Genomic DNA, 12,181 nt, shown 5'->3' on the forward strand with positions numbered 1-12,181 from the left:
GAGCTCATCTAGTCTAATCACCTGCTCAAAGCAGGTCCAACCCCACCCAGATATTTCCAGCCAGGGCTTTGTTAAGTTTGATGTTAAAAACCTATAAGGGTAGAGATTCCAAGGCAACCCATTCCAGTGCTTCACCATCCTCCTAGTAAATCAGTCCCCACTCCTACCGCACCAATATGCAACCTAGGCTTCTCCCACTGCAGCTTGAGACCACTGCTTCTTGTTCCGTCATCTGCCTTCACTGAAAATAGCACAGCTCTGTCCTCCATCCTACTGTCAGGTAGTTGAAGACTGCTATTAAATCCCCCCTTGTTCTTCTCTTCTGAAAAATAAATAAGGCCAATTCCCTCGGCCTCTCCTCATAAGTCACGTGCCCCAGACACCTATTCATTTTCCCTGACCGCCACTAGAATCTTTCCAATTTGTCCACTTCCTTTCTGCAGCTGCAGGGCCCAAGAGTGGATTCAATAATCCATATGTGGTATTAGACGTGCCAAACAAAGGGGAATAATCACATCCCTCAATCAGCTGGAAATACTTCTGTCACATGACTGGACTTTTAAATTGGATGCGGAAGCCATTTCTGTCACCATCATATATGGTGTCACTGAACCTCATACCAGCTAGGCCAAATGGGTTATCTGATGACAGCTGGCAATGCCCTGAATCCATATATGCTGCTTGTGTATCTGTGCCATGTTTGTATAGATTATAGATTTTGGCCCTGTAACTACATTAGAAACATTCAGAGCTAAGGGTGCACAATGGGAGGCACGGTTGGTGGCCTCTCCAGCTAAGGTGTTGGACTAAGACAAAGGAACAAATTTCCAGATGAAAAACCCACATCTCAGAAATTTGGAACTGTCTCCTGGAATGTACCCAATGCCACAGGTGATCCTGACTCTCCAGGGCCTGATGAGAAGGAGAAAGGACTTTTTTCCCTTCACTTGAAAAACTATAAGGGTGCGTCTACACCACAGCTTCATTTCGAAAGGACAGCTTTCAAAACAGAATGACGAAAGATGGCCTTTCGAAACAGAGCGTTCAAACATGCTAATGGGGACTGAAATAGAATGTCAAAAGATGGCTTTTCGAAACGGAGCATTCACACATGCCAATGGGACCGAAGCAGAATGTTGAAAGATGTTCTTTCGAAATGGAGTGTTCACACACGCTAGTGGGGACTGAAGGTTCGACCCATCCTTTCAAAAGGCCCTCAGTGCACTTTCGAAAGAGAGCACCCACGCGTTCAGGACACTCTTTTGAAAGAACAGGGGCAGAAAGCGCTGCAGGCAGGGTCACATGGGGGATAAGCCCTTCCAGGGCTGCTGCCCGCCCCCCCCCGGCCCAGCCTGCACACGCCAAAAGCCAGCTACCCATTCCCAGGCACTTAGGGGGAGAGAGCAATGGAGGCATCCCGGGCCCCCATGGACCCCAAGCAGCGTCCCCTGCCACCACAGTCCTGACCGCTGTGCACCAGAAGCTCCAGGTGGCCACCCTAATAGCCATGCTCATGGAGGCTGTCCTCAGGGCACAATGTCCCCACTCGATCCCCTGGGTCACTCACCACACATGGGGCTTCCCCCACAAGCAGCGACTGGTGCGACCAGCTGGTGCTGGAGGACTGGGGCAACAACCGGTGGCTACAGAACTTCAGCATGACCAAGGGGACATCCCTGGAGCTGCGCCACTGGCTCGCCCTAGCCCTCCAGCACCATGACAGGACAAAGAGTGGAATAAATTGCCAAGAGAGGTTGTGGAATCTCCATCACTGGAGATATTTAAGAACAGGTTAGATAGATGTATATCAGGGATGGTTTAGACAGTACTTGGTCCTGCCATTGGGGCACAGAGCTGGACTTGATGGCCTCTCGAAGTCCCTTCCAATCCTAGTAGTCTATGATTCTATGACACCTGCCTGAGCCCGGTGCACTCACTGCAGAAAAGGGTGGCCATAGCCCTCTGGAAGCTGGCCTCCCGAGACAGTCACTGATCTGTGGGCCACCAGTTTGGGGGGGGCAGGGTCACTGTTGGGGCTTGTCCTCAATGAGGTAAGCTGTGCCTGGGTCACAACTAGACTGCAAGTGGGGGGCAGTGGGCACCCTGGCAAGGGGCACTGTCAGGAACTGGAAGGAAAGCCCCTGCCAAGGACAGGGGCAGGGACAGGCAGGCAAGCCACACCCCACTCCACACTCACGAATGCCACCCCCCCCCCCTCAATTCTGCAAGTCATTCAGGCTATCAACAAGTTGCTCCTGAAACAGTTGATCTGTGTCGGGAACCCAGGCAATGCCATCTGGGTCTTCGAGGAGTTGGGCTTCCTGAACTGCTTCAGGGGCCTGGATGGCACACACCGCCATCTGGACCCCAGAGTACAGCTGCAGGGCCTATGTAAACCACAACAGCTACCACTCAATGGTCCTTCAGGCACTCGTCAATGCCAACAGTCGCTTCCAGGACATCTGCGTGGGCTGGTCCGGTCACACCCACGATGCCAGAGTGTTCTGGAACTCAGGACTGGGATGCCACATGGCCGAGGGAATCTTCATCCCCCAGCGGGAGCTCCCCATGGCGGACACAATGCCATCCTGCATCATGGAGGACACGGCCTACCCCCTGCAGGCCTGACTGATGAGGCCATACATAGGATACACACAGCCTAGCCAGGACCATTTTAACAAGTGGTTGAACTGGACCCAGAATACAGTAGAGCGGGTGTTTGGCCCTCCGAAGGGGCGCTTCAGATGCCTCCCCAACATCCCGGAGGTGATTAGGGCCTGCTGCACCTTGCACAAACTGGTGGAGGCAAAACACGAGCCCTTCATGCAGGGGTGGGACACCGAGGCGGGGTGCAGGTATGAACAGCCCCTTACCTCCCTGTGCCACCAGGCCCAGCAGGATAGGGTGGGGGTGCGGGTACGGGAGGCCCTGCACCAGGCCTTCGAGCGGGAGCCACGGTGACCCCTCCCCCACCTGGCACCCCCCAACTCGCACCCTGCACACACACCCACAACCACACAAGCACAGGGGACACAGGGTAAAACCAAACAAACTTTTTACTGAACCGTAACTGTGCCCCTCCATGTCTGAGGGACCTATTTACAGGTGGGAGAGGGAACAGTTAGCAGGGGGTTGGGGGGACCTATTTACAGGGGCATAGTGGCCCTGGGTGGGCACCCTGGGGGCCACAAGGGGCCAGGCTCAAAGTGGGGGACCTTACCCCTCAATGGGGCTCGACGGCCGGGATCCCTGTCACCCACAGCTGCCCCTTCCTCCCTACACCTGGGGGCCCTATTGGGGCTGTTGGTAAAGGAGGTAGGGGCACGATTGGGGCGCAGTCCCTGCGTCCTCACCGAGTTTGGCATGGGGAGAGCTGGGGTGCAAGGCTTCTAGCTAGCCAGCCCTGGCCAGAAAAGTGCGGGCCAGGCACATGAGGTTGGCCTGTGGGAGGTGGGATGGGAGCAGGACCTCAAGGGCAGGCTTGGTGGTGGGATGCCGCTGCGGACCCGGGGGGCGGGGGGGATGGGGGGTAGTGGGAAGCAGGACTGGAGGAGGGAGGGAGCCATGGGTGGGAGAGGAAGTGACATGTGAGCAACAGGGGCATGGAGGACCAGTGGGGTGGGTGCAGGAGTGGCACATGATGGGGCACCGGTCAGGGCCAGGTGGCCGACTGTGGCCTGGTCAGGGCATCCAGGTTAGCCGCCACCCAGTCCCAAGCCTGCCGCTCCATGGTGAGCCACTCCCGCAGCACACCTGTCAGGCCCGCTGTATAGGCTGCATCCCCTGCTGCCTCCTCCCCATCCTAGTGGCAAAAGCAGACGGCCTGGCGGTGGCCCCGCACTGTCTCCAGTCAGGGCCCAGGCCACTCCCTCACCCTCTGTGGTCAGGCTTCCCGGGACTGTCACAGGGCTGGTCTGGCTGCCAGCTGTTGAAGATGTGGAGACATCAGAGGGGAGAGGAACAGGCCATTAGTCCCCAGCGAAGGACTCCATGAACCACCCTCCTCCCCATCCCAGGGGCCCTTCAGGGACTGCATCCCAGGGTTCCTCAGCCTCAGCCTCCCTCAGTCTCTCCACATCCAGTTGGCCCATGGCGCTGTCCATGCCTCATGGTGCAGAGTGCCGCAAGTCAGCCCTCTGAGGCTGGGGCAGCAGGGCTGTCTGGCCTGCCTGTGTCCTGGAGCTGACCCTGGGCTGGACCATGCGCCCCCTCCCTAAGCCCCACAGCCCCTGGCATGCATGGCACATACCTCTGGATCCCTCCAGGAACTTGGGCAAGGCATGATCGGAGGGGGCCAGGAGACTGGATGGGCCAGACAGGACATCAATGACGAGGGCCCCCTCACTCGAGCCATTGTCATCACTTATAGCCTGGAGTCTGCATGGGTGCCTGGTGCCAGCTGATGGTCCCAGGTGGTCCTCCCCTTCGGCCCCCCTCTCAGGTCTGCCATGTCAAGGATCACAGTGGGGGGGTCCCACCTCTTTGGGCCCAAGGAGGTGGTCCAGTTCCTTAAAGTAAGGTTATCTGGTGGGTGCTGCCCCTTACCAGCTGGCCGTGTCCTGGTGGAGCTCCTTCACCTTGGAGCTCACCTGGTCTAGGGTGCAGGTGGGGTGACCCTGGCTGGTGAGGCCCTTGGCCAGGCGCTCGAACACCACTGCGTTCCGGCACCAGACCCCTCATCTGATGCAGGGCCTCCTTGTCTTCCCAGAGAGCGAGGTCCCACAGCTTGCCATCAGGCTCCCCTACTGAGAGGGCTCCCCAGCATCCTTGGCTGGCCCCCGTTGTGGGTGGGGGTCCTAGCTGCTGGCCATGGTGCCGACAAGGGTGTTCATGAGCCTGAAGCATCACAGCTGGCAGTGGGCTGTGTGGCAGCATGGGCTCCCTGCTGCCTGCACGCTCTTAGCTTCCTGCCTGGGGCTCTGTGGGAGCCTGCACCTTTAAGCACAGCCAGACACTGGAGCCATAGCACTCCTCCTGTGCTGTGAGTGGCGCATCTGCCTGCCAGCTGATCGCTGCCATGGAGGACTCCTTCTTTCGAAACAGTGGGCCATGAAGCATCTACACTTGCTCTCTTTCAAAATAATCTTTTGAAAGGGGGTACTCTTCCCACCACAGGAACGGATGACCAACTTCGAAGGAACGGCCCCATTCTTTCGAATGTTCGTGGAGTGTGTGTAGATGCTCGGCAGGTTATACGGCCATCTTTTGACCTCACTTTCAAATGTACTTGCAAGTGTAGACACACCCAAAGAGGGGCCCAGGAAGGGTCCACCTTGATCTCCATTCTTTCATTCCTCATGACTTAAGCCTGTCTGGGCTGAGGGCCTGTCCCGCAAAAGGAGGCTTGCAAAGACTTTCAAGAATCAGCATATAACAACATTGGCCTGCATCAATGCCAGTAATTGAGGTATATAATGTATTGCTTTAACAATTTTTCTCTTAACCTGTTCTTTCTTTCTTCGTTAATAAACATTTAGATTCTTAGACCTGAAGAATTGGCAAGCATGTTGTTTTGGGTAAGATCCAAGTGTACATTGACCAGGGACTGTGGCTGGACCCTTGGGGGCCTGGTAGAATCTGTGTGGTGTTGATGAAATAGGTTTTAAAACCTCTCACCTGAGTATAGGGCTGATGGTCTGGGCTTGGTATAGCAGCTGGGAAACCTGTGGGTTTCCCTGTGTGGCTTCTGGCTGGCAGAGGTACTTTTGTGACTGCTTTGATTTGCGCCTTAGTGAGAAGGAAATCCCAGCCTGAGCTGTACATTTCCTCAACTATGCCCAGAAACCTCATTATATTACAACTTCTACTAACACAGTCCTAATATTCCTGTAGCCTTCCTGATAATAAAGCTACACTGTTGACTCATATCCAGCTTCTCATCCACTGTAATCTTCAGGTCCTCTTCTGCAGAATTCCCATTTAGCCCATTGGTCCCCAGCCTGTAGCATTATATGGGATTTTTCTGTTCTAACCGCAGGACTCTTTTGGCCAATCCTACAATTTGCCTAGGTCACTGCAGACTCCATCCCTATCCTACTGTACCCTCCCACTCTCCACCTTAATGTCATCCATGAACTTGCTGAGGGGGCAATCCATCCCATCATCATTAATGAAGACGTTGAACAAAATGGACCTCAGGACCAAACTCTGGGGCACTCCACTTGACAATGCAGACATCAAGCTGTTAATTACAACACACTGCACTCAGTGATCTAATGCGGGGCGTCCAACACATGGACCTCGGGCCAGAATCCAGCCTGCAGAGCCTTTGTATCCAGCCTGTGAAGCTGACAGCAGTGCCATTTTTAAAAGGCAACTGGGTGGCTGTGACTTACACATGGCTGCTTAATGAGCCATTTGCAGCCCCTGCCTCTGCCACCCGACTCCTCCTCCGACTCCCATAAGTGTGGCAGGGGCAGAGAGAAGCATCACGGGGTATGTGTGCTGAAGCCACATGCGGCTCTTTGAGCAATAAAACGCTCAAAGCTGCAGGAGCACTATGCCCCGCTCTGTGCACACATCCTTCCCCAACACTTGGAAAGAGAAGCGCATAGCAGTGGCAATAGTGGTAGTCATGGCAGCAGCGCCAGTGAGTCACTGGCAATTATAGTGGGGCAGGGGGGACTGGCTCTAGAGGAGGAGGGGGAAATTGGGTTAAAACAGGGGAACTGGGGGTGCCTTGCTCTGGGGCAGGGGGTAATTAGGTTAAAGAGGGGACCTGGGGGTGCCTGGCTCTGGAGGAGAGTGGGGAGGGATTGGGTCAAAGTGGAGGGCTGGGGATGCCTGGCTCTGGAGGAGAGGAGCTGGAGACTGGGGATTCTGTGTGTTTGAAAAAACTGTGGGTAGTGGGGGTATGTACACTGTATTTATTTATTTATTTATTTATTTATTCATTTTTGAAAAGGGGACACTTTAACAAAAAAAATGTTGAGGGACACTGGAGTAGAACTCAGTTTAACTGGTTTGAAGGCCAGCAGGAGGGAGCTGGCCATTAAACCAAGTCGTGTTCTTTCAGCGCGGCAGGGCACTGGGAGCTGCCCCTGCCATGATATTCATAGGGAGAGTAAGAGGGCAGAGGCAGCAGGGGAGCTGAGCAGTTGTGAAGAAAATGCCTGGTGAAGTAGCAGCAGGCACTGGCAGTACACAGAGCTCCTGAGTGAGTTAATCCTGGGTTTTGGGGGGATGGTTTGGGGCTGTGAAGGGTTTAAGTCTAGAGGGCAGGGAGGTTGGGGCTATTTTGTGTTTGGCCCCTGGAACGTGTAAAAAATTGCCTTGTAGGTCCCCAATGAAAAAAGGTTGGACACCCTCATGTAGCCAGTATTCCATCCACTTTAATAGTCTCTTCAGCCAATCCATTCCTCTTTAGCTTGCTTGGAAAGAACTCTGCGGGAGACGATAAAAAGCTTGCTAAATCAAAGTAGATCACATCTACCATTTTCTCCACACCCACAGAGCTAGCTATCTCATCACAGGAGACAATCAGGTTAGTCAGGCATGACTTGCCCTTGGTGAATCTGTTTTGACATTCCTGATCACCTTCCACTCCTCCAAGTATTTAACAATTGACTCCTGCCTCATGACTTTTCCAGAGACTGAGGTGAGGGCTGACTCATGTGGAGCTCCCCAGATTCAACCTGTTCCCTTTTAAAAAAAGACAGGCACTATAATCACCATTTTCCAGTCATCCCGAACTACTCCTGACCATCATAAGTTTTCAAAGACAATGACCACTGGCCCGGCAATCACATCAGCTAATTCTCCCAGCACCTTCAGATGCATTAGATATGTCCTCATGCACATGTGCAAGTGCAGCTACTCTAAGCTGTCATTAACCTGTTCCTTCATCATTGAGGAAGTCTTGCCTCCTCCCTCGCATGCTATGCTGCCCAGTGCAGCAGGCTGGGAGTTGATCTTGGCTGGGGAGAATGAGGCATTTAAAAAGTGCAATTAATACTTCAGGTTTTTCCATGTCACCTATCACTACGTTGCCTTTCACATTCACGAAAGGCTACACATTTTCCCAGATCATGTTGCTAATACAGCTGTAGAAACCCATTTTTTTTTTTTTAAACGTTTCACATCCCTTACTACTTGCAACGGCAACTGTGCTTCCGCATTCCTGATAAAATCCTGAATGCTTTAGCAATATATTTATACTCCTCCCTAATTATCTAAGTTTCCACTTCTTATAAGTTTCTTTTTTGTACTTAAGCTCACTGAAGAGCAGGTTATATAAACATCTGTCAGGGATGATGTAGATCACGAGTGAGCAAACTTTTTACATCAGGCCCCACTTTTTGACCCTACAATTAGCAGGGTTCCCCTCAACTGTCTAACGTAATCCAAACCAATGGCTATTTTGGTTATGTTCATATGGAAAGAAACCCTTTCAGCATGCGTAAGAAAATAAGTACATAGAATGTAAAACCTTTATTCATTCATATATAATGTGAATAGCATACATAAAAACAGTAACATACGTCAATATTTTTAATGAGCTGGATGAGCCTGAAACCCAGCAGCTGATCATGCTGCATGCCCCCTTACAAAATGTCATACCCACATCCCCCCAACTTTGCACAACAATGGTCTAGATGGTGTTTGGTACATGAGTCCAACACACTGCATTATGAACACTCAATGCCCCTTCCAGTTTCAGGGTTTTTTTTAATAAATACTGAGATTTCATTGTGAAGTCAAGCTGCTATATTTGCTATTCTTTCTGTTATATTAAGATTGTTTGGTCTTTGCCATCAATAAGGACTAGAATCCTTTCACCCTCATATTAGCCTCCCAGGGCACCCTCCCTATCAGAAAACAGATTTTGACTCCGTGAAGTCTAAGGTCCATATTCAACTGCTCTCCTTTCTTCCTTTTGTCAGGTTCACGAACTCAACCATCTCATGGTCACTGGTGTCCTGGTTGCCAGATATATCTAATTCCCCTACCAATTCTTCACTGTTTGTGAGCAGCAGATCAAAAGGCGCATGACCCCTAGCTGGTTCCTCCAGCACTTGCACCAGGAAGTTGTCCCCACTCTGCAAAAACTTGGAGGATTATCTATGCACTGCTATATTTGCTCTCACATATCTGAAGTGTGTCATCCTTTCAGGAACCAGGCCAAAAATATAAGAGATTTGGGCAGGGATGTGAACTGACTCCTCTTCCAATGCAACTGTCCACCACTTTTGTGAGCAGGACTGAAGACTTAGTCTTTCCGAGTCAGTACAGGACTATCAGGATGGCTGAACCTTTACACCTGCTGGGTTTGGTTAGAACAGGAGTAGAATGGAGGGCCTGTAGGCCTTATCTTGCCATCTCTCAACATGAGGAGAACTTCATGCACCAACCCCCACCCCTCAGCAAAATCTCTGCACTTGTATTCACCAGAAACCAGCAAATGGAAGCAGTGTGCATTTACTAGATGGGCAGTGCATCACGGTTTCTAAGCTCCCATTGGCTGTAAACCTGCCAATCGGAGGCATGAGATTTTGCTGCAGATGGGAGCAGTGCACAAAGCCTCCCTCACTACACAGACGGCCAGGAGGTCTAGGGCATGCAAGGCGGGTGGCAAGATAGGTGGATGAGCCTACCTTAGGGTGCTTCTGGCTAGGTAAGCACCCACCAGACAGAACCTGCCTCTGGCAACCCACTCCCTCCTCTTGTACCTCAACTCCCTCCCAGACCCTACACCCACTGCTAAACCTCTCCCCCAGGCCAGAATCAACTCCTGAACACATAGCTCCTCCTGGACCCTGCACTTCAATATGATGCCCTGAGTCACAAGCCCTTCCTTCAACCAAACTCTCCCTCAGACCCCACACCCTACCGTGCACCCAGTGGGGCCAACAGCTACTGTGAGCCCAGGGGACAAGGTGTGGGGGCCCCACCCATGCACCAAGAAGATATGGAGCCTTGGGTGGAAGAGACAGGACTGTTGGCAAAAGCAATGGGACTGAGGGCAGTCAGCCCTGAGTGCTGCCCAGAGTGAGGCGCTCAGTCTCCCTCTGCATTCTCCCAGCTCTCAGAGCCATGTAGAATGGCAGTTTCATGGAGTTTCAAAGGGGCCCGTGGCCCTGGCCACTTTCACAGACATAGTAGCAGTGGTGGTAGCCGAGAGCTCCAGGCCCCTTTGGAATGCCAAGCCACAGTGTAACTGTCCTTCTTGCCTCCCCCTGTACCAGGCCAAGAGGCCTGAATGCAACCTAGTCCCTTAGCCCAAACTCCCTTCTGCACCCAGCTTTCATCCTAAACCTCTCATCCCCTCCATAGAAAAGTGCAGCTTTTAACCAGGTACAAAAATCTTGGCATGGTTCCCCATCAAAAATTATTGCCCATCCCAGGTTTGAAACTCTGCTACCAGATATACTAGGTTACAGGTATATGAGGTCCCTTTTCCCCATTGTTCAGGGCCACGCGAAGACCACTGGTATTTGTTTGCTCGTATTAGCAGCAAAAAGTGAGGAAAACTCTACAGTCTTACAACAAACAAGAACACTGGAGGGAGAATCCTATGCTGGTATAGTTATGAAATGAAAACATTGTATACTGAAGCATAAAGATCCACCCCCATGTGCTCTGACTGTTTCCCAGATTGCGTCACTACAGAGAAGCCAGAATTGGGGGGGCAGACAAGGGGGGAGCACGATAAGGGGATCAGGCTGCCCACTCATGACACTGGGTTCTGACTCAGTGATTTATCAGTATCCAGTCCAATTATTGAGCTATTCCAAATTGTGTTTTCTATTTGGTCAGTTCCCATCTGTCTGAAGACTAAAATGGTGCATGGTTGCAGGATTACCAGACTGTTCAGTGTTTGCAGGTTTAGTGTCCTGTTCAGTCTCTGTTCCTCCCTCCCTCTCCATTTCTTGGAAAACTCAACATCAGCTTTGCTTCTTGGAGCCATGTGCTGCTTATCCCCCTCATCGTTTTCCTAGCAATCAGTGTCCTTTTAATTAAAACTATTCCTTCTCCGAGATTATGCCCTGTACCTAGAGGGGTAAGGACAAGCAATAAGTCAGAGTAGGGCCTATAAACACTACAACACATCCTCTAATGCCATGATATGAAAAGCAAGAAAAGTCATATCAAAATCAAACACTTGACATTTTTAAAACAGGTTACTAAATAGGTAAACAAATCATTACATTACCTCCAAATCAGGATTTCTCAAGTCTGCTTTCCACCCAAGCTGTTTTATAAGTGTTATTCCAAGTACTCTTCCCACCTCCTAAAGAAAATAAAAGCCATTAACACTGAAAGCCACTCACATGGAAAGGAATCTGACCATTACAAATGAGGGAAAAAAACAAGTTATGTTAAAGCTTAAAGAATTCACAAGCAAGAAATATATAGGGTACTATGATAGCAGCAGCCCTGCTTCTAGAAATATAAAAAGAAAGTTATTTTGGAGGAAAACCTTTGTCTAATACAGTGCTACAGTAATCAAAAGCAAAAGCAAGCTATCCTGCTGCATAGGAAAGATAGAAAATATGGCAAAAGACCGCCTTGGCTTAACCAGAAGATCTTGCATGATCTCGAAATAAAAAAGGAATCGTATGAAAAATGGAAACAAGGACAAATTACAAAGGATGAATATAGAATGCAGGAGCAAGATTAGAAAGGCTAAGGCACAAAATGAGCTCAAACTAGCTACAGGCATAAAGGGAAACAAGAAGGCTTTCTATAAATATATTAGAAACAAGAGTAAGACCAGGGACAGGGTAAAGTTATTGCTCAGAGAGGAGGGAAAAACAGTAACAGGGAACTTGGAAATGGCAGAGATGCTTAATGACTTCTTTGTTTTGGTCTTCACTGAGAAGTCTGATGAAGGAATTCCCACCATAGTGAATGCTAGTGGGAAAGGGGTAGGGCTAGAAGTTGAAATAAAAAAAGAACAAGTTAAAAATCACCTATAAAAATTAGATGTCTGCAAGTCACAAGGGCCTGATGAAATGCATCCTAGAATACTCAATGAGCTGATACAGGAGATATCTGAGCCTTTAGCTATCATCTTTGGAAAATCATGGGAGACAGGAGAGATTCCAAAAGCCTGGAAAAGGGCAAATATAGTGCCCATCTATAAAAAGGGGAATAAGAATAACCCAGGAAACTACAGGCCAGTCAGCTTAACTTCTGTGCCAGAAAAGATAATGGAGCAAGTAATTAAAGAAATCATCTG

The 12,181-nt window shown here is 50.5% G+C and overlaps 1 protein-coding gene across 3 annotated transcripts in view; it reads right to left on the reverse strand.

Moving 5' to 3' along the window:
• The window catches only part of THUMPD2 (THUMP domain 2 tRNA and snRNA guanosine methyltransferase), an 87,282-nt gene that overhangs the window by 43,042 nt on the left and 32,059 nt on the right, over window positions 1-12,181 (reverse strand). For all 3 annotated transcript variants that reach the window (XM_074989175.1, XM_074989174.1, XM_074989176.1), the window contains one exon: window positions 11,153-11,230. In XM_074989175.1, the coding sequence (XP_074845276.1) occupies window positions 11,153-11,230 (78 nt within the window). The remainder of the gene's footprint in view (window positions 1-11,152; window positions 11,231-12,181) is intronic.

This window comes from Carettochelys insculpta, chromosome 3 (genome assembly GCF_033958435.1).
Source record: "Carettochelys insculpta isolate YL-2023 chromosome 3, ASM3395843v1, whole genome shotgun sequence".
NCBI classification, from domain to species: Eukaryota; Metazoa; Chordata; order Testudines; family Carettochelyidae; genus Carettochelys; species Carettochelys insculpta.